This window comes from Myxine glutinosa, chromosome 12 (genome assembly GCF_964187855.1).
Source record: "Myxine glutinosa chromosome 12, kmMyxGlut1.1, whole genome shotgun sequence".
NCBI classification, from domain to species: Eukaryota; Metazoa; Chordata; class Myxini; order Myxiniformes; family Myxinidae; genus Myxine; species Myxine glutinosa.
This window is the reverse complement of record NC_136272.1, coordinates 60,478,412-60,500,687: the sequence shown is the minus strand read 5'-3', so window position 1 is coordinate 60,500,687 and position 22,276 is coordinate 60,478,412. Positions and strand designations below refer to the sequence as shown.

General features: G+C 50.6%; 1 protein-coding gene across 6 annotated transcripts in view; it reads left to right on the top strand.

The window, feature by feature from the left end:
* Positions 1-5,707: 5,707 nt before the first annotated feature.
* Positions 5,708-22,276, top strand: part of LOC137437448 (E3 ubiquitin-protein ligase pellino homolog 1) — a 112,738-nt gene continuing 96,169 nt past the window's right edge. The window contains exon 1 of one of the 6 annotated variants that reach the window (XM_068131779.2): positions 5,708-5,794. In XM_068131779.2, the coding sequence (XP_067987880.1) occupies positions 5,787-5,794 (8 nt within the window). In that variant the 5' untranslated portion in view covers positions 5,708-5,786. The other 5 variants (XM_068131775.2, XM_068131776.2, XM_078766847.1 and 2 more) reach the window with 5 other exon arrangements.

Below are 22,276 nucleotides of genomic sequence, written 5' to 3'. Positions count from 1 at the left end.
ACTGGTACTCCTGCTGATGCAATAAATGTTACCTGTAAACTGGTACTCCTGCTGATGCAATAAATGTTACCTGTAAGCTGGTACTCCTGCTGATTCAATAAATGTTACCTGTAAGCTGGTACTCCTGCTGATGCAATAAATGTTACCTGTAAGCTGGTACTCCTGCTGATGCAATAAATTATACCTGTAAGCTGGTACTCCTGATGCAATAAATGTTACCTGTAAGCTGGTACTCCTGCTGATGCAATAAATGTTACCTGTAAGCTGGTACTCCTGCTGATGCAATAAATGTTACCTGTAAGCTGGTACTCCTGATGCAATAAATGTTACCTGTAAGCTGGTACTCCTGATGCAATAAATGTTACCTGTAAGCTGGTACTCCTACTGATGCAATAAGTTACCTGTAAGCTGGTACTCCTACTGATGTAATAAATGTTACCTGTAAGCTGGTACTCCTGCTGATGCAATAAATATTACCTGTAAGCTGGTACTCCTGCTGATGCAATAAATGTTACCTGTAAACTGGTACTCCTGCTGATGCAATAAATGTTACCTGTAAGCTGGTACTCCTGCTGATGCAATAAATGTTACCTGTAAACTGGTACTCCTGCTGATGCAATAAATGTTACCTGTAAACTGGTACTCCTGCTGATGCAATAAATGTTACCTGTAAGCTGGTACTCCTGCTGATTCAATAAATGTTACCTGTAAGCTGGTACTCCTGCTGATGCAATAAATGTTACCTGTAAGCTGGTACTCCTGCTGTTGCAATAAATTATACCTGTAAGCTGGTACTCCTGATGCAATAAATGTTACCTGTAAGCTGGTACTCCTGCTGATGCAATAAATGTTACCTGTAAAAGCTGGTACTCCTGCTGATGCAATAAATGTTACCTGTAAACTGGTACTCCTGCTGATTCAATAAATGTTACCTGTAAGCTGGTACTCCTGCTGATGCAATAAATGTTACCTGTAAACTGGTACTCCTGCTGATGCAATAAATGTTACCTGTAAACTGGTACTCCTGCTGATGCAATAAATGTTACCTGTAAACTGGTACTCCTGCTGATGCAATAAATGTTACCTGTAAGCTGGTACTCCTGCTGATGCAATAAATGTTACCTGTAAGCTGGTACTCCTGGTGATGCAATAAATGTTACCTGTAAACTGGTACTCCTGCTGATGCAATAAATGTTACCTGTAAACTGGTACTCCTGGTGATGCAATAAATGTTACCTGTAAACTGGTACTCCTGCTGATGCAATAAATGTTACCTGTAAGCTGGTACTCCTGCTGATGCAATAAATGTTACCTGTAAACTAGTACTCATTTTGCTGACGTTGGAAGGGTGAGCAGGCTGAGTCAACCCACCTGGTGTTAATGAATTGGCATGAGATGGGCTTGAACTCAAGACTCTCGGATGTTAAGCAAACCACCGTAACCGTTTAGCCCACACCTGGCTCGATACCAATCTGTTCTGGGGTCTTTTGAAGCATTTGCCAGTTTATACCAAAGATTGGAAAGGTCTAGTCTCCTCCGGAATTTGGTGGATGCTCAGTCTGTTGAAGGGTTTGGAGAAGGTTTGGGTGCCTCCATTGTGCAGACCGGAAGATCCACAGGACTACCTTCACTTCCGTAGACATGATGACGGTGACGATGACGATGACGATGACGATGACGATGATGATGATGACGATGATGATGATGATGACGATGATGAGCCTCAGGTAGAGAAGGCAAGGCACTCCCTCGGTTTTGCCTCACAAGCTTCTGTGTACAATTGGCAAAGTGTTGTCCACGCCAAACCCACCATTTTGAAAACAAGTTCTGATCATCGCTGAGACACAGCAAGATGTCCTGTCCTTTTAGTTTTTTGTCCTGATGTCCACGTGAGACAACGCTTTGTATTTATAACTCGATGAAACACAAAACAGCTCCTTTATATCGGTTTTGAGTTCTGTAATCATTGTACATATCGTTAGAACAAGAATAGGCCTCTGAGCTGGTCCATTGATTGATTGATTGATTGAATGATTGAATGAATGATTGATTGATTGAATGAATGAATGCAGGATGATCCTTCTCACTCCCGAATCACTCCATCCTTACCAAGTTCAATGTAAACCAACGATCAGGATGAGTGAATCTGTCAGGAGGGGGCGCCGTCCACCTTGAAACTCATTTTGGTTGCGAGGCCATTGAGACATTTTTTGGTTCTGATTGTCCTTCGGGGTGGAGCCGTCCAAACACCGTAAGCTTGGTCATGTGAGGCCAAGACGAGCCAGGAATCGTGAGGATCCTCTGGGACACGACTTCATTCGAGGTTTAAAAGTGTAATTTCTTCTTACGGAAACACCTTTTCCTATAAAATGAAATTTCCAGAAAATATAATTTGTTATGCAATCTGTGAAACAACAACAACCCTTTCGCAGTACATCGATTGGGGGCGGGGCGGGATGTGCCTTCTTCTTCTTCTTCTTTGGAGTTTAATGATGTTTTCAGAGCCGCAAGGCAGCCAAGGCTCCATACACGCCACGCGCCTGAACATAATTGTGTTGAAAAGAAAATATATTGAAAAGGAGGTCTATGGGACATCCATATGACTAACAAATAACCACTAGGTCTCCCACACGCTTTCCCAAAGCTTAGGACCGCCTTGCACAACTGAGGATGCTTCAGGTTCAATTCAAATGACTAAAAAATGGCGGGCAGGTCAGACCTCGAGTCCCTGTACCTGTCAGGCCCACCGACCCCCTCCTCTCTGACGATTTTAAATGGGAGCAACCTAGGTCCGTCATATTGGCGGAATTCCACAAATAAGCCTGGAGAGAGCCACCTGGTCTCTGGGGGACAACCGAGGTACCCGAACAGGGGGGGGGGGGCCCGACTGGATTCACCCTGTAACAGAACCTACCCTTTGTGGTCGTGTCCCACTGGGATTGCCATTTTTTCACCATCATGTCCCTGACCACTCACAATTTCAGACGGACCCAAAGGGATTTGGGATTTGGGTCCGATGGTGTAAAATGTTGTACAAGCAGCTGAAACCGCGTCCTGGGACTTATGACTCACCCTGAAGTTGTTTATCGACAGAATATGATACAGTGCCCCCTGCCCCCAGAATATGATACAGTGCCCCCTGCCCCCAGAATATGATACAGTGCCCCCTGCCCCCAGAATATGATACAGTGCCCCCTGCCCCCAGAATATGATGCAGTTTCCCCTGCCCCCAGAATATGATACAGTTCCCCCTGCCCCCAGAATATGATACAGTGCCCCCTGCCCCCGGAATATGATGCAGTGCCCCCTGCCCCCGGAATATGATGCAGTGCCCCCTGCCCCCGGAATATGATGCAGTGCCCCCTGCCCCCGGAATATGATGCAGTGCCCCCTGCCCCCGGAATATGATGCAGTGCCCCTGCCCCCGGAATATGATGCAGTTCCCCCTGCCCCCAGAATATGATGCAGTGCCCCCTGCCCCCAGAATATGATACAGTTCCCCCTGCCCCCAGAATATGATACAGTGCCCCCTGCCCCCAGAATATGATGCAGTTTCCCCTGCCCCTAGAATATGATACAGTGCCCCCTGCCCCCGGAATATGATGCAGTTCCCCCTGCCCCCGGAATATGATGCAGTTTCCCCTGCCCCCAGAATATGACACAGTGCCCCCTGCCCCCAGAATATGATACAGTGCCCCCTGCCCCCAGAATATGATGCAGTTTCCCCTGCCCCCAGAATATGATACAGTGCCCCCTGCCCCCAGAATATGATACAGTGCCCCCTGCCCCCGGAATATGATGCAGTTCCCCCTGCCCCCAGAATATGATGCAGTGCCCCCTGCCCCCAGAATATGATACAGTTCCCCCTGCCCCCAGAATATGATACAGTTCCCCCTGCCCCCAGAATATGATACAGTTCCCCCTGCCCCCAGAATATGATACAGTGCCCCCTGCCCCCGGAATATGATGCAGTGCCCCCTGCCCCCGGAATATGATGCAGTGCCCCCTGCCCCCGGAATATGATGCAGTGCCCCCTGCCCCCGGAATATGATGCAGTGCCCCCTGTCCCCGGAATATGATGCAGTGCCCCTGCCCCCGGAATATGATGCAGTGCCCCCTGCCCCCGGAATATGATGCAGTGCCCCCTGCCCCCGGAATATGATGCAGTGCCCCCTGCCCCCGGAATATGATGCAGTGCCCCTGCCCCCGGAATATGATGCAGTGCCCCCTGCCGCCGGAATATGATGCAGTGCCCCCTGCCCCCAGAATATGATGCAGTGCCCCCTGCCCCCGGAATATGATGCAGTGCCCCCTGCCCCCGGAATATGATGCAGTGCCCCCTGCCCCCGGAATATGATGCAATGCCCCTGCCCCCGGAATATGATGCAGTGCCCCCTGCCGCCGGAATATGATGCAGTGCCCCCTGCCCCCGGAATATGATGCAATGCCACCTGCCCCCGGAATATGATGCAGTTCCCCCTGACCCCGGAATATGATGCTGTGCCCCCTGCCCCCTGAATATGATGCTGTGCCCCCTGACCCCGGAATATGATGCTGTGCCCCCTGCCCCCGGAATATGATGCAGTTCCCCCTGACCCCGGAATATGATGCAGTTCCCCCTGACCCCGGAATATGATGCAGTTCCCCCTGACCCCGGAATATGATGCAGTGCCCCCTGCCCCCGGAATATGATGCAGTGCCCCCTGCCCCCGGAATATGATGCAGTGCCCCCTGCCCCCGGAATATGATGCAATGCCCCTGCCCCCGGAATATGATGCAGTGCCCCCTGCCGCCGGAATATGATGCAGTGCCCCCTGCCCCCGGAATATGATGCAGTGCCCCCTGCCCCCGGAATATGATGCAATGCCCCCTGCCCCCGGAATATGATGCAGTTCCCCCTGACCCCGGAATATGATGCAGTGCCCCCTGCCCCCGGAATATGATGCAATGCCCCCTGCCCCCGGAATATGATGCAGTTCCCCCTGACCCCGGAATATGATGCAGTGCCCCCTGCCCCCGGAATATGATGCAGTGCCCCCTGCCCCCGGAATATGATGCAATGCCCCCTGCCCCGGAATATGATGCAGTTCCCCCTGACCCCGGAATATGATGCAGTGCCCCCTGCCCCCGGAATATGATGCAATGCCCCCTGCCCCCGGAATATGATGCAGTTCCCCCTGACCCCGGAATATGATGCAGTTCCCCCTGACCCCGGAATATGATGCTGTGCCCCCTGCCCCCGGAATGTGATGCAATGCCCCCTGACCCCGGAATATGATGCTGTGCCCCCTGCCCCCGGAATATGATGCAGTTCCCCCTGACCCCGGAATATGATGCTGTGCCCCCTGCCCCCGGAATATGATGCAGTGCCCCCTGCCCTCTGCCCCCGTTACCAGTTAGCACTGCCCCCTGCCCCCGGAATATGATGCAGTGCCCCCTGCCCTCTGCCCCCGTTACCAGTTAGCACTGCCCCCTGCCCCCGGAATATGATGCAGTGCCCCCTGCCCTCTGCCCCCGTTACCAGTTAGCTGATGCTCATTTTGCCTACCTCGGAAGGACGACAGGTTGATTGAACCCACCTGATTTAATTCAACGGGTTTGACAGGGGCTCTAACTCAAGACCCTAAGATCTTTAGCCAGCCACATTAACCGTTAAGACAACACCAGGTACAAATGGAAGGTGTGACGATGACAGATCCGTGTGGAGGAAGGATCAAGTTTTAAAATTGATTTCTACCCTGGGGGCAGCAAGATCCGCTCACGTGTCCGTTTGGGCGAAGGCGGACATGCCCAGGTGAGACTGAGTGGTGGTGGTGGGACATGCCCAGGTGAGACTGAGTGGTGGTGGTGGGACATGCCCAGGTGAGACTGAGTGGTGGTGGTGGGACATGCCCAGGTGAGACTGGGTGTTGTTTGTTGTTGTTGTTGTGTGCTTTGTGTTAACGACGTACATTAGACGATCGCATCTAGGTTTTCGTTCGTTGGTTGAACGGATCGCTGCGTCATCGCATCGCAGGTGTTGTTCTGTTAATCCTGACCAGGTAAGGAAAGCAGGTGATGCTTGTACTAACAGTTGAAGCTGGTTGTCTTTCCGAGTAATCTTGTTAGGGAGATGATTGTTGTCTAACTAGTTGTTGTTTACTTTACTCTTGATTTCCGTTCGTCCTTGTTTACAGTTTAATTTGAAACGTTTCCGCATTCCTCTCATAACTTGTATCAATGTTCACGTGACTTTAACCTAAAAGGTTTAGATTGTATCATCGTAGATTTTATTCACTTCGATAACAGGTTTAATCCAGACACAACTCATGTACTTGGCACATGACTGTGAATATCAATGAGGATGTAACGAGTGAAACACGGAAAATGGATCGGGCATAACACGTAGTTGTTGTTGTTGTTTAACGTGTGTTACTTTCAGGTACTTTAATATATATTTTCTGTTGCTTCGAGAAGTATTTAATACTATACGGTGTATAATTTTGTATGATCATTGCTTGTCCTAAAGGATTCCTCTTGTACAATAATAAATGTTATTGTTGGAACTGCTCCGTGAAGATACAATGTATTAGGCTTCTTCTTCTTCGTCTTCTGTTCTTTCATGTTTTTTTAATGTTTGTTTTTGTGCCATTACCAATCAGCTTGGAGAGCGCTCGCCAACTCAGTCGTGTCTTATCATCCCTCTCGATGGAGTGTTGGATTGAGTGATGGAGTGATGGTGCTGGATTGAGTGATGGAGTGTTGGATTGAGTGATGGAGTGTTGCATTGAGTGATGGGGTGTTGCATTGAGTGATGGAGTGTTGGATTGAGTGATGGAGTGTTGCATTGAGTGATGGAGTGTTGGATTGAGTGATGGAGTGTTGCATTGAGTGATGGAGTGTTGGATTGAGTGATGGAGTGTTGGATTGAGTGATGGAGTGTTGCATTCAGTGATGGAGTGTTGCATTCAGTGATGGAGTGTTGCATTGAGTGATGGAGTGTTGCATTGAGTGATGGAGTGTTGCATTGAGTGATGGAGTGTTGCATTGAGTGATGGAGTGTTGCATTGAGTGATGGAGTGTTGCATTGAGTGATGGAGTGTTGCATTGAGTGATGGAGTGTTGCATTGAGTGATGGAGTGTTGCATTGAGTGATGGAGTGTTGCATTGAGTGATGGAGTGTTGCATTGAGTGATGGAGTGTTGCATTGAGTGATGGAGTGTTGCATTGAGTGATGGAGTGTTGCATTGAGTGATGGAGTGTTGCATTGAGTGATGGAGTGTTGCATTGAGTGATGGAGTGTTGCATTGAGTGATGGAGTGTTGCATTGAGTGATGGAGTGTTGCATTGAGTGATGGAGTGTTGCATTGAGTGATGGAGTGTTGCATTGAGTGATGGAGTGTTGCATTGAGTGATGGAGTGTTGCATTGAGTGATGGAGTGTTGCATTGAGTGATGGAGTGTTTGATGGAGTTTGATTGATTGAGTGTTTTTCGTGCTTAAGCCGCTTGGCGAGCGCTGATCGGTAATGCAACAGTGTGAGCAAACTCAGGGAAAAGGAGTTTTTAAAACGGGATTATTAACGCTTGGGCGGCCCCAAATGTACTAGGGACGCCACACTCCACCAGACCCTCCCCCCTCCCCCCCACCCCCGTGGAGCCTAGGTCATACTACGACACCCATGGGCGGACACCACGTGTAAATCCTGCCAACACAGCCCCCCAGCTGGCTGGCACAATCCAATTTCCAAGTTGGGGCAATTTCCCATGAGGCCGACCCCAATGACCTCACTTGGTCCGAATTCCGCAGCCCGGGGACCAACTCCCACCAAGGCTGTGACAAATGAAATTGCCATTTAAATTTGATTTTACATTTCCTTTTTTAAAAATGTGCCCTTGTGTGCCAAGTAACCGCAGCTACAGGTGACAACCCCCTCCTCGGGTTCTTCTGCCCCTCCCTGCAGCTGCTCCAAATTTACTATGGGGACCAGATTTTCCGAGGCTCTATTCCCTGACTCTTCCATGTCTGAATTCAGCTCAGGACCAAAACACTCCCCCAGCTGCGTATTCCGTTTCAGAGCCTCTTGTACCCAATTGTTGTTTGTGGTGAGGGTCCCCTCGGTCACTTTCATCTCATCCTGGGGATCTTCAACGGACCGACTCGCCTCATCTCCCAGACTCTCTTGGACCTGATCAACCTCCACCTCAATGGTACTGTTCAAGGCCTCCAGCTGCTGTGTCAATTCATTCTCCTCATCATCCCCAATCAATTCTTGTTTGATACTTTAGTTGAAGAGGATGGTATGACCTGGGTGGGGATACCAGTTAGCAAATAATGTAAGAATTAAATTGTTTTGACTTCAGGCATGGACAGCTAGTCGTGATTGACTTGGGTAAAAAACAGCAAATGGCAAATGATGAACCAATAAATTCCACATTCCTGTGCCACCTTCAGTTGAACGTCAGACATTGACAGTGCGTTATCTATATTTTCCTTCCAAACAGCATCATTCATCGTTCCAATTACAAATCATTACTACAGTATTAATGTATCAAAATACAGCCATGTGAAAAAGTAAGTACACCCCATGTAAAGTTTTGACTTTTTCACCATATTTCAACATACAGCTATTTGATCTTCATTTCAACGATATTGGTAGATAAAGTTGATATAATATAACAAATATAATGTAACATTTACATTTTGTAGTTCATTGTATGATTTATATAAACATAAATGCAAATTTCGCATGTGGAAAAAGTAAGTACACCCTTGGCTCTAACAGGTGGCATTGCCCCCTTTGGCAGAAACAACCTCAAGTAGGCATTTCCTATAACTGTCTATCAGTCTCTGACATCGACTGGGAGAAATTTTTGCCCACTCCTCCATGCAGAATTCTTTCAGCTGTGCGATGTTTGAGGTGTTTCTTGCATGCACAGATCGTTTAAAATCCCCTCACAACATCTCGATGGGATTTAGATCCGGGCTTTGACTTGGCCATTCCAGAACCCTCCATTTCTTTCTTTTCAGCCATTCCTTGGTGGATTTACTGGTATGTTTAGGGTCATTGTCATGTTGCAAGGTCCACCTTCGGTTGAGCTTCAACTTCCCGACAGATGGCCTCACATTATCCTCAAGCACCCTCTGGTACAATGAAGAATTCATAGTGGATTCTATGATGGTGAGCTGCCCAGGCCCTGATGCAGCAAAGCTGCCCCAATCCATAATATTTCCACCACCATGCTTTACAGTTGGTATCAGGTTCTTGTGGTCAAATGCTGTCTTTGGTTTTCGCCAAACATGTCTTCTGGTACGGTGGCCAAATAGCTCTACTTTTGACTCATCTGTCCAGAGCACATTGTTCCAGAAGTGCTGGTCTTTGCCTCGGTGTTCATTGGCAAACTTTAGTCTTGCCCTGATGTTCTTTCTGGACAGCAAAGGTTTCCTCCTGGCACACCTCCCATGCAGATCAAATTTGTGCAGCCTCTTTCTCATGGTAGACTCATGCACTTTGACATCAACAGTGGCAAGAGCTACCTGTAGGTCCCGTGATGACATTCTGGGGTTCTTAGAGACTTCTTTCAGCATTTTGCGGTCTGCTCTCAGGCTGAACTTGCTGGGGGGGGCCTGGCCTGAACAAGTTGGCAGTTGTTTGGAATCTTCTCCACTTGTAGATGATATTTCGGACAGTCGATTGGTTGATTTCAAATTGTTTGGAGATCTTTTAAAATCCCTCCCCAGACTCGTAGGCATCTATAACCTTCTTTCTGAAGGCCTCGGAGAGCTCTTTTGATCTAGGCATGGTGACGCCGCACATTTCAACAACAAAGAGCAAACCAAACGAAATGTCTGAGGTTTAAATAAGACAGGTTCCTCCAAGATCCTCTCTAACGATGTTCTAATCATTTTCACCTGAGCTGGTGCACCTGATTCTAATTTTAGGTATTTGAAGAAGTGATAAATGTAGGGGTGTACTTACTTTTTCCACATGCAAAATTTGCATTTATGTTTATTTAAACTATACAATGGATTACAAAATGTAAATGTTTCATGATATTTGTTACATTGTATCACCTTTATCTATCAATATTGTTGAAAGGAAGATCAAATAGCTGTATGTTGAAATATCGTGAAAAAGTCAAAACTTTACATGGGGTGTACTTACTTTTTCACGTGACTGTATAATGTGAAATCACGATTGTATTGGGATATTATCAAACCAGCAAACTATCATCTGTTCACTTCTGGATTCGGAAGCAAGGTACATGTCGATCACATTTCAAAATCATTATTGTATTGAGGATTTTCTGAAACCTCGTACGTACCGTCGTGGCCAAAAATATTGGCACCCTTGCACTTTTTTCAAATAACTCACAATTTTCTCTAAAAATCAGTTGAAATTAACAAAAGTATTTGGTCTCCATAATTCTTTATTTCACTTAATATTACAGAACCTTTGGTTTTGATTCAGAACTTAATATTTCCTTTTAAATCAGAAAATAAAAATAAATGGCATTGACAAAATTATTGACACCCTTGACTTAATATTTGGTAGCACAGAATTTGGACAAAACAACTACAGTCAAACGCTTCCTATAGCCATGAATGAGCTTCCTACACCTCTCTACTGGCAGTTTGTCCCACTCTGCTTGTGCAAATTGCTCCAGCTCTTCCACATTTGAAGGGTGCTTCTCCCAACTGCTGTTTTCAGATCTCCCCACAGGTGTTCAATAGGATTTAGATCTGGACTCATTACTGGCCACTTCAGAACAGTCCAGTGTTTTGTCTTGAACCATTCCTGGGTGTTTTTTGAAGTGTTTTGGGTCATTGTCCTGCTGCAAGACCTATGACCTTTGATGGAGACCCAGCTTTCTGACACTGGGTTGAACAGTGCGCTCCAAAATGGCTTGGTAATCTGATTTCATGATGCCATGCACACATTCGAGGTACCCAGTGCCAGAGGCAGCACAGCAACCACAAAACAGCACCCCGGTCTCCATGTTTGAATGTAGGAAAGGTGTTCTTTTCTTTGAAGGCTTCATTTTGTTTTCTGTAAACATAGAGATGATGTTCTTTACCAAAAAGCTCTAATTTGGTCTCATCTGTCCACAGAACATTCTCCCAGAAGGATTTCGGCGTGTTCAGGTGTGTTTTCGGAAACTCCAGTCAGCCTTTCTTATGTCTCTCTCTCAGTCCTGGTTCTCCTACCATATCGTGCAGTGGCTTCGGCCCTAAAAATTAGGTACACCCCTACCGGAGGTATAACAAGCTGGGACCGGTCTCATTTTAACCGTCTGGGCCTCTTGGTTTTGAAGAATGATGTTGTAGTTGCAGCAATTTTGTACGACATGCTAAATTAACCCCTTATTTCCGACAACATGCAATAAATGGACCCATTTCATCATTTTCTTATTTCATTAAAATAGCCCTATAGATTTTTAGTTGTGGTGGTTACATCAATGTTATTCATTGAAATGGACCTGTAGCAACCCATTTCAGGTAGTTTTAAGCTGCTAGGGAGCTAGGGGGCCAAAATTATACCCCAAATTTGGCAATTTTTGGCAAATTTGACCGAAATGAATTTTATTTTCCTTTTATATCAATACAACCTGTTATTTCAGTGACAAACCTGATTTGTTTTATTGGTAACTATGTCTCATTGATATAAAAGCTTGTTTTAGTGCAATGTAATGGGTACAACATGGGCCATTAACCCATTGTTTGCGACTGCACGTAAAAGTCCATTTTTCAACAATTTGCCTAAATCTCTGCATTTAGCCTGGTTATCTTAGAACTGGTGGTTGCATCACCGTCTTTCATTCAAATGGACTCATATCAGTGTATATTAAGTGGTTAAGCCATTAGGGGAGTTAAAGGGCCAAAGATGTACCCTAAATTTGGCACTTTTTACCAAAATATTGAAACCGACCTCGTCTTCCATTCTATGATCATCATGATAATCAGTACCAAAATCTGATTGTTTGATCAGCTAGAAACAGTCTGTCAGAAGTCTCATTATAAAAGTCTCTTTTAGGACAGTGGAAGGGCACAGCATGGTCCATTAACCCCTTGTTTACAGTGGCACACATAACCGTAACATAACTCACCTAAAATCTGGTTGCATGTTACGTGTCTAGGCCTATGTGTCCACCTCCACTTCATTGTCATCTTCGGATACGTTATTCTGATTTTCACAGTCCGTACAGGAACAAGCCTCTATACACTCTAGTCCAGCAAGGAGGCAGGGGCACTTCCTTCCACTCAAACAGGCCTTGTCAGTGCAATAGAGGTGTGTGAGATCACGAACTTCAACCGGAGCAGATGGCTGGGTGGACATTGTCTGAGTGATGCCCCCAGCAACACAAGCAGACCAGCCATGACCAACAGGATCAATCAGTTCTTGTTGAGCAATATGGCTCTCGCACCATATGCGTGTTTGATACCTTGCACGAAGGACATGCTGTTTGAAGGCGTCCTCCGTTGGTGGAAGCATTGATGCTGACTTGTCGGTTGTTGTGGCCAGCATGTAGCGCAAGGCATCCAAGGTGTCAATGTCCTTCCCCTTCGTCCCGTACAGGAGGAGAGCATAGGCTCGGGCTACTGTTACAGATGTGGCTACATTGTCCTGATGGAAGGTCTGTAATTTGGATACTGCGTCCACATTTTTCAACAGTTTAGAATAGGCAGTCTTCTTGCCTATTCTATTCAATGAACAAGTTGTGTCACACCCTGTCAGGGCATGGGTAGCAGGGAGACACTCACAAACAGTTTTCCCTAGTTGGTTTCCGATGATGTGCACGGGTATGTAACGTTCCTTTCCGGAATGTCCAGCATACATGTACACATGGTCACTTAACAGTCCTCTGCTGAAGTAGTAAACCAGTAAGACAAGGACGTCTGTGTCATCACAGCGAACTATAATTCTGTCATGGTCTTTCACCAGGCTGCATGCATGCAGGATCATCCTGGTGTCAGCTTCCTCATGGTTGCTGTAGAGACTTGACAGGGACGATACACCAGATGGAGTAACAGCATTGACTAACTCCCCGTCACTGAAACCTCCTGCCAAGATGATAGCTTTTCCATTTGGAATGTGTTCAGCTGCATGCTCCCGGATGTACGTCGATATAAAATTCGCAAGGCTTGCCTTGTTACCAACCCATTTGAGAAATGACCTGTAGTTTGGAACAGATCGGCTTCCCAGGATCTGATAAGATGGAAGCCGAGCAGCAGAAGCACCCCGACGCTCTTTCCGCTGTCTTAACAGATGGCACACTGTCATAGCGGTCGAAGACAATGGTTACACTGGTTAGCTCCAAGGTTTGGTTTCTGAGAAGTGGGATTGTGCGTTTCTGAACAACTCCGGCCAAAACGTTGAATGTTCTGAAGTGGTTCTCATTCAGTGATTGAACCATAGCCATGCCGTCGATGATATACGCGGACGAAATCCCTGCTGCGATCTGTGGTAGCTCTGCTAAAACCTCTGGACAATTTGATTCAAGTTTCTGTGAAAGGTCAGCCTTGTTCGTCTTTCTCATCGTTCCATCGTCATGGAAGAGGGCCGGTGGTACTGCTGCCAGTTCATACTTGAGGACGTTCTTCAAGTCTACATCACAACTCCTAGAGACTGCCAGAAGCCGCCGGAACAACACCTCAGTGTCAATTATCAGCTTCCGATCCTTGTCATTTGGAAGGGCCTTCTTCATATCCACAAATGCCGACACAGTGGACTTCTGCAGAGGTTCCCAAAACCTTTTCGTAGGCTCGTCTCCAAGTCGTTCCTTGACAAAGTCATCAAAAACAACTTTACCCTTGTCTGGGATGCCCTTCATCGAGTCTTCAACCTTCTGTGAAACTGTTTGACCTGTTGTGATGTTGGTCAGATGGTCTGGAACATTCTCCAAGTCAAATGGATCCTGGCATTGAGTACGAAGGTATTCCTTCATGTCATTCACATCCCTTCTGTCCTTGTATAGACGGGCTTTCCCCAGCTCTTCGTGCAACTTTTACTTTGCCCCAGAGTTACAAAGTTCTTTGAATGCTTCTGCGTATTCACCTGTGATGTGCCGTGTCATTAGCCAGCGCAGTAGTGCACCTTTGCGCAAGGTGAAACCAACCACACCCCCCTGATTCTTAGCCTCGCGATTTACAGTTTGTTCTAGCGCTTGATCTGTTGGAACACAGTTGAAAGCGCGACTGGCCGATCTGCGGACAACAAAACCTCCCTCCATCATGTGGCGGTACGTCAGGGGCTCTTGTTCTTCTAACTGCTTCATCTCTACAATGTACACTGGAGTGTACCGGGCATAGTTGATTCTCCCAGCAAGGAAGAAATAAGGGACAGTTTCCGTGATTGCCTGAATATGCATCAGGAAGTTTGCTTCCCGGTCGGCTCGTAGCAATCGCAGCAATATGTTCCCAGACTCCAGAAAGCTATCCCAGAAGCCAAATGTACTGGAACATTGTCGTCCTTCTTTTCGGAAGAGATCTATCGTATGCAACACGGATTGGGGGATTGTGTCTTCTGCTTTCTGGCAAGCAGTCGCACACGTAGTCGCATCCTTGGACTTGAAGGCCTCCTCAAGATCTCGTATCACCTGCTTGGTTTCATCAGTCAGCCATGGCAAGTTGTTCTTGGTGGCATAGGTTTCAGCTGAGGTCAGGAACATATGTGAGAGTGCTTTGTGCGCCAAACGAACAACACCTCGGATTCCCCATGCGTACTGCTTTCCTTGGAGCATCTGGCTAGCTGTCGTGCCTGCATACACATCAGAGGAGGTTCGGATGTTCTGAAGGCCACCATCTCCGAATATCTTACCAATGCTTGCCAAGAAAGCCATTGTGAGGTGCATTCCCCCCAGCCGCATGGTAACTTTGCCTACCAGCGGTTCTGGTCTGCTCCACAAAATCTGTTGTGCTTTGCTATAGATTGCAAGGTCGGCAGTTATGAGAATATGATGTTGCCCCAACTCTTTGGCTATCTGTACTAGTCTGAGCAATGTTGTAAATATGGTGGAAAAGTCAGACGGCAAGGCATTGATGAATGGTAGATAGCGAATCTTTGTGACTGGGACAGTCCTGGTGCTCACGAGGGCATTGAATCCACTCCATGCAGGAATGGGCGAGTCGTCACCACCACATGCCCTTGCCACTTCCCATACCAAGTCTTTCTTCAAGACCATCGAAGAGTCATTTTCGAATTGACCCTGCTGACAGCTCACAGCAGGTTCCGGCTTCTTTGCTGGCTTGCGATAAACTTGGATGGGTTGTTCTTCGTATTGTCCAGGGTCCAAGGATTTCTGCTTTGTGCGAGGAAAGGATGCTAGTTCATCAGTATCCTGAGATCGTTGGTACAGGACGATCGCCATGGCATGTGTAGTGTGTTTACCATCGATAGTCTCTTCATTCCGATCGAAATTGTCAATGGCGGCATCTACTATGGATCGGATGTCTTCCAAGTTGAAGTTAGAAATACCGCGTGGAATGGGTTGACTGGATGGTCCTGAAAGCTCATCAAGAGCTGCTGATGTTAGAAACTTCCGTATATCATCATAGTTGATGGAGTGCCCAACAGAACTGAGAAGCTCTATCAGTTCCTTACTGCCATGATTATGGTGCATTTCAACACCAAGACCGAATGTGATGGGGGTCTGTGTATTACAAGAGAGGGCAATGATGTGGCAGATACCCAGAACCCTCAAGTCAGCATTACCAGCGCCGCAATGATTGGCCTTATCAAAGCATTCCTTCGACGTGCACCATGTTATGAAGTCATACAATGTCTCAGGAACGAAGTTCTTGCACTGCTGCATATTCAGGTCCACACTTCGAGTGTAGTGGGTAGTCTTAAAGCTAATTCCAGACATTGAACTGCGCAGAATACCAGCAGCTTGATGGAGGATAACAGCGTTATCCAGTTCACCCGTATCTTCACTATTAGTGTATTCACATTCACCAGATTCACTGATCTGAATGTTCAGCACTGCAACCTTTTTCAAGGCATCACCAACACTCACTTCACTGGAACAAACTAGATCGGACTTGCCAGGCTGGGCTATGAATAATAGTTTTAAAGCGCGGCGTTACGCGCGCTGCTTGTGAGCAAGGAGGAAGCGGACAAGCGGTAACATATAAACGTCTTTATTGTAAGACTACACTGTAACACTGAACTCCTCCGGGCTGGTCGCCCGGTGTATATCATGAGGCCACGCCTACCCCTCGGGCGTGGCCACCGCCCACTTGGTGCGTGGAATGATGTCACCACGCTAGTGGGCTTTTGTGTCCGCCACACGCGCCCCCCCAGAATTCCCGCGCACCTGGAGGGCCAGTTTGTGGGGCAGACGAATGACCCGGCCGAAGCGCCCCCTGGCGATCGGCGGCGTCCGGGGTGCAGGGATACCAGGTGGGATGCCCCTGGGATGGGTGCAGGACCGGGGGGCGCCGTGGCGGCGGGGCTGGGCGGTGCCGGGGGTCCGCCCGCAGGAGGGCGGCCCCGACGTGGGGGTCGGGCCACTGGCGGTGGATGGTCCACATCGAGGTGGGCCGGCTTGAGGCGGTCTACCGAAACGCGGTCAGGAGTACCGCCGATGTCCAGGGTGAAGTGCTTCGCCCCGGTCTCCAGCACGCGGAAAGGCCCGTCGTACGGGGGCCGCAGTGGTGTCCGATGGGCATCGTGGCGGACGAAGACGTACTCCGCCGTGCGAAGCTCCGGGGCGACGTGCGTCGGTGGGTGCCCGTGGCATGCCGTGGGCACCGGGGCGAACCTCTGGGCGGTCTCTTGCAGAGCGGAGCGCTGCTGTGCCGCGGACCATGGTGCCGTGGAGTCGGGGAGGAACTCGCCCAGCACCCGCAGCGGTTGCCCGAAGACCAACTCCGCCGCGGATGCGCGCAGGTCCTCCTTGGGCGCCGTCCGGAGGCCCAGCAGGACCCAGGGGAGCCTGTCGACCCAGCCGCCGTCGCGGAGGGTGGCCCGGAGCGCGGCCTTCAATGAGCGGTGAAATCGCTCACACAGGCCGTTAGCCTGGGGGTGGTAGGCCGTGGTTCGGTGCAGCCGGACCCCGAGCCCCTGCGCAACCGCCCCCCAGAGCTCCGAGGTGAACTGGGGGCCGCGGTCGGATGAGATGTCTGAGGGGGCGCCGAACCGGGCGACCCAGGTGGCGATGAAAGCCTGCGCGACATCGGCCGCCGTTGTCGACGCCAAGGGCACGGCCTCCGGCCACCGGGTGGTGCGGTCCACCATGGTGAGGACATGGGTGAAACCCCACGAGGGGGGCAGAGGTCCCACCAGGTCCACGTGGACGTGGTCAAACCGGCATTCCGGCACCGTGAACGGGGCCAACGGGGCCTGGGTGTGCCGGTGCACCTTGGCGCGCTGGCACGCGAGGCATGTCCTGGCCCAGCCGCGGACGGCCTTCCGGAGGCCATGCCAGACGAACTTGTCGGCGATCAGCCTTTGGGAGGCCCTCGCGCCCGGGTGGGACAGGCCATGGATGGCGTCAAACACCTGGCGCTGCCAGCCCACGGGCACAATGGGGCGAGGACGCCCGAGGGAGACGTCGCACAAGAGGGCCGCGCCCGCGCCGTCGAACGGCACCTCGGTGACGCGGAGGCCCGTGACGGCGGTCCGCAAGGCCTGGACGTCGGGGTCAGCGGCCTGGTCCGCTGCCATCCGGGCATAGTCGATGCCGAGGTGGACTGCGTGGGCGACGGCCCGGGAAAGGCAATCCGCAACCGGGTTGTCCTTCCCCACGACGTGCTGGATGTCCGTCGTGTACTCGGACACGGCCGAGAGGTGACGCTGCTGCCGGGCCGACCACGGCTCGGTGACCTTGCCCATCGCGAAGATCAGCGGCTTGTGGTCGACGAAGGCAGTGAACGCCCGGCCCTCGAGCAGATGGCGGAAGTGCCTGACCGCCAAGTGAAGTCCGAGCAACTCGCGGTCGAAGGTACTGTAACGGCGTTCGGGCGGGCGAAGCTGCCGGCTAAAGAACGCCAGCGGTTGCCAAGCTCCACGCACCCATTGCTCGTGCACCGCGCCCACCGCGTAGTCCGAGGCATCGGTGGTGAGGGCGATCGGTGCATCGGGCGCCGGGTGCGCGAGCATGGTGGCGTTAGCCAAGGCGAGCTTCGCGCCCGTGAACGCCGTGTCCATCTGCTCGGTCCAGGTAACGTCGCCTTTGCCCGGCTTACCTCGGAGAGCTTCGTGCAGGGGGCGCAGGAGCTGGGCGATACGGGGCAGGAACCGATGGTAAAAGTTCACCATGCCCAGGAACTCCTGCAGCCCTCTGATCGTGCGGGGGCGCGGAAACCCCTTGGCCGGCAGGGGAACGGCTCCGTGCCTGGTGACACGGTGCCCCAGAAAATCGATTGTGGCGGCGCCGAACCGGCACTTTGCGGGGTTCACAATCAGGCCATGCTGGCCCAGGCGTTCGAAGAGCGTGCGGAGGTGGCGTAGGTGCTCTTCGCGGGACGCGCTGGCGACGAGGATATCGTCCAGGTAGACGTAGACAAAATCCAAGTCGCGCAGGACGCTGTCCATCAGTCGCTGGAACGCCTGAGCCGCATTCTTCAGACCGAAGGGCATGCGCAGGAACTCGAAGAGTCCGAATGGCGTGATGACCGCCGTCTTCGGGACGTCCTCCGGCCTGACGGGGACCTGATGGTAGCCGCGTATGAGGTCCACCTTCGAGAAGAAGGACCTGCCCGCCAAACGGGCGGAAAAGTCCTGAATGTGGGGGACGGGGTAGCGGTCGGGAGTCGTGGCGTCATTGAGACGGCGATAGTCCCCGCACGGTCGCCATCCCCCGCCGGGCTTCGGCACGATGTGCAGCGGCGACGCCCAAGCGCTCTCTGAGCGCCGAACGATGCCGAGTCGCTCCAGGGTAGCGAACGCCGCTTTTGCCACCGCCAGCTTCGTCGGCTCGAGGCGGCGTGCCCGGGCGTAGACCGGTGGCCCGACGGTGGGGATGTGATGGGCCACCCCGTGCTTGACGGCCCCCGCCGAGAAGGTGGGCCGCGTGAGGGCCGGGAAGCCGGCGAGGAGGCGGGTGAATGCGTCCGCTGCCGGAAGCGTACAGACCAACGTGGCCGGAACCGAATCGTTCGGCAAGCCGCTTGGCAAGCCGCTCGTTGAGCTGGGCAACGCACATGCGAGCGAGCTGAACGTCTCGGCCTGGACAAGCCGTCTGCGCTTGACGTCGACCAGGAGCCCATTAGCGCACAGGAAGTCCGCGCCAAGCAGTGCCATGGGCACGTCGGCGGTGACGAACGTCCATCGGAAAACCTGCCCTCCAAACCGCAGAGAGAGGCAGCGTTTTCCGTACGTACGGATGGGCGTCCCGTTCGCGGCAAGCAGCGCGGGGCCCCCACCCGCGGCGTGCTTGTCTGACGTGCCGGCGGGAATGACACTCACCTGTGCTCCCGTGTCGCACAGGTAACGGCGCCCGGAGAAGGTGTCCGTTATGAACAATAGGCTGCTCGAACGGCCGGCGCTCATCGCCACAATTGAGCGCCGGCCCGGGCGTTTCCCGACCCGTTGAAGGAGCACGGCGGATGACACCGCCGAGCTTCGTGGCCGAACTTGGCGTGGAACCAGCACCAGGTGGTGGAGCTGGAGGAGCGCGGCTGGCTCTGCCAGGCCGGTGGAGTCGACGGGTTTCCCCGCGGTGGCGGTTTTCGCCGCGGCGGTGGGCGGGGCGTGGCGGCGTTCACGAGGTGCGTATCAGCATGCTGCTGAAACTCAGCGTGCTGTAGAAGATGATGCTGTGGAACATCAGCGTCGAAAGCCGTGACGGCCACGCCAACGCTCGCCCGCGTGTCCGAAGCGGCGAAGTACTTGTCCGCCTCGGCCGCCAATGCTCGGGGTTCCGTTAGCCCGGTCCCGGCCAACGCGAGGCGAACCTGCGCTGGAAGTTGGCGACAGAAAACGCCCGGAATAGCGAACCGGGGGCTTCGTCGCCCAACAGTGACAGCATATGGTCCATTCGGACCGACGGGCGCGTCTCACCGAGCTCGGGGAGATCCAGGAGGCGTCGGCCCGTGCGTCGTCCGTGAGGCTGAACGTGGCTAGGAGTAGCCGCTTGAGTGCCTCGTACTTGTGGCCGTCCGGTGGGTGGCGAAGGACGGACACAACTCGAGCGGCCGTGCCGGGCCCGAGGGAGGCGACGACGTGGCAGTAGCGCGTGTCATCGCCGGTGAGGTGCCGAAGCTGAAATTGGGCTTCGGCCTGGACGAACCAGACTTCGGCCTGAGCCTCCCAAAATTCCGGAAGTTTGACGAAGGCGGCCATGGCGATGGCGTCGCGTGTGGAAGGATCGCTCCGGCAGATCCAACGTCGAGGGTCACCAGTAAAGCGCGGCGTTACGCGCGCTGCTTGTGAGCAAGGAGGAAGCGGACAAGCGGTAACATATAAACGTCTTTATTGTAAGACTACACTGTAACACTGAACTCCTCCGGGCTGGTCGCCCGGTGTATATCATGAGGCCACGCCTACCCCTCGGGCGTGGCCACCGCCCACTTGGTGCGTGGAATGATGTCACCACGCCAGTGGGCTTTTGTGTCCGCCACAGTTTGTCATTAAAATGATTCTTCAGCTTCTCTTTAAGTTTCCATGAGGGATATTCACTGGGCTCCATGCTAGTATCAGGAGTATCAGGCCTACCTTCATTGAGCATTTCAATGAATCGTTCATGTAGAGAGGACAATGTCACAAGATTCCTGCTTCTTGATAGAATAGTGCACTCTATTTCCTTACTCAAACGCAGAACACCCTTATCGAAATCAGTCAGAGATTTCTGAGCTTCAGCCTTGCCCCTGTCAGCATTGATATTTCGTGGTGAAATATAACGACTTTAACATGACCTATGGTACTTTGCATCATATGCAAACAAGTCTGGGTAAGCTAACATGCGCATGCGAATTTTGTCATCTAGTCTTTCTAAAGAGGCTGCAATGATGCGGTCACGAGTTGATGCCCCAGTGCCAGTGGCAATGTTGGTCAGCTTTTCTTTTCTAATGTTAGATGACCCACATATGAGACAGTCTGTTCTTATATTGAAAGCAGATGTTTCAGCTCGCCTAAGCCGTGTTGGACCACTGTGACAGTCAGGTGTATCATTACCAGTGCTAACCGTTCCACTGGGATCGCTTTGCACGTACTTCAGGTTACTCGAGGATGTATACCAAGCTCTGCATTTTGTGTGGTATCTAACCGTAACAGTTCGATTTAAAATGTCATCTTGGATTTTAGAAAGTCTCTCATGAACATCATCTTGACGGAGTTCTGCAGCATGAATAACGGCTTTGATTCCCTCCAGTGTTGGTTTTTTTTTACGAATGGACAATCTGCATCCAATGGGCGACGACATATCACACAGTTGTCGTTGGCATTGCTGCTTGTTCGTATCTGCTTCTTGGGAGGTTCTTGTGAGAGGTCCATCTTCTTTCCTGAAAGGAAGAAAATAGGATTCAGTTCAGTCAAATTTGGTTTAAAAAATGCCAAATTTGGGGTGTAATTTTGCCCCCCTAACCCGCCTAGCAGCGTAAAACTACCTGAAATGGGTTTCTACATGTCCATTTCAATGAATAATATTGATGTAACCAGCATAACTAAAAATCTATAGGGCTATTTTAATGAAATAACAAAAAGATGAAATGGGTCCATTTATTGCATGTTGTCGGAAATAAGGGGTTAATTTAGCATGTTGTACAAAATTACTACAACTACAACATCATTTTTCAAAAACTAGAAGCCCAGACGGTTAAAATGAGACCGGTCCCAGCTTGTTATACCTCCGGTAGAGGTATCTCCTAAAATAGAGCCCTTTTTCAGCTTCGGCCACTGCACTAATAGGACCCCCTTTCATAGAGTTGGAGATGGAGGGTGTGAGTTGAAACGGTCGTACCTTGTGTCTGAAGGTCAGCTTGAATCTGTTTGGCAGATGATTGAGGTGCTTTTTCCACCATTCGATAAATCCTTCGCTGCAATCTTCGATCACGTTTTTCTCTTGCGTCCACGTCCATGGAGGTTGGCTACAGTGCCATGGGCCTTAAACTTCCTGATAACATTGTGTACGGTGGACACAGGAACATCAAGATCTCTGGAGATGGACTTGTAGCCTTGAGATTGTCCATGCTTGGTTACAATCTTGTGTCTGACCTCCTCAGACAATTCTCTGGTTGTCTTTCTTTCCTCCATCCTCATTGTGGGACACACAGTGACACAAAACAGCAGAATGTCTCCTTTTCTCTATTCAAACTGGTTGAATGAGTGATTCTTATATTGGAGGCACCTGCAACTC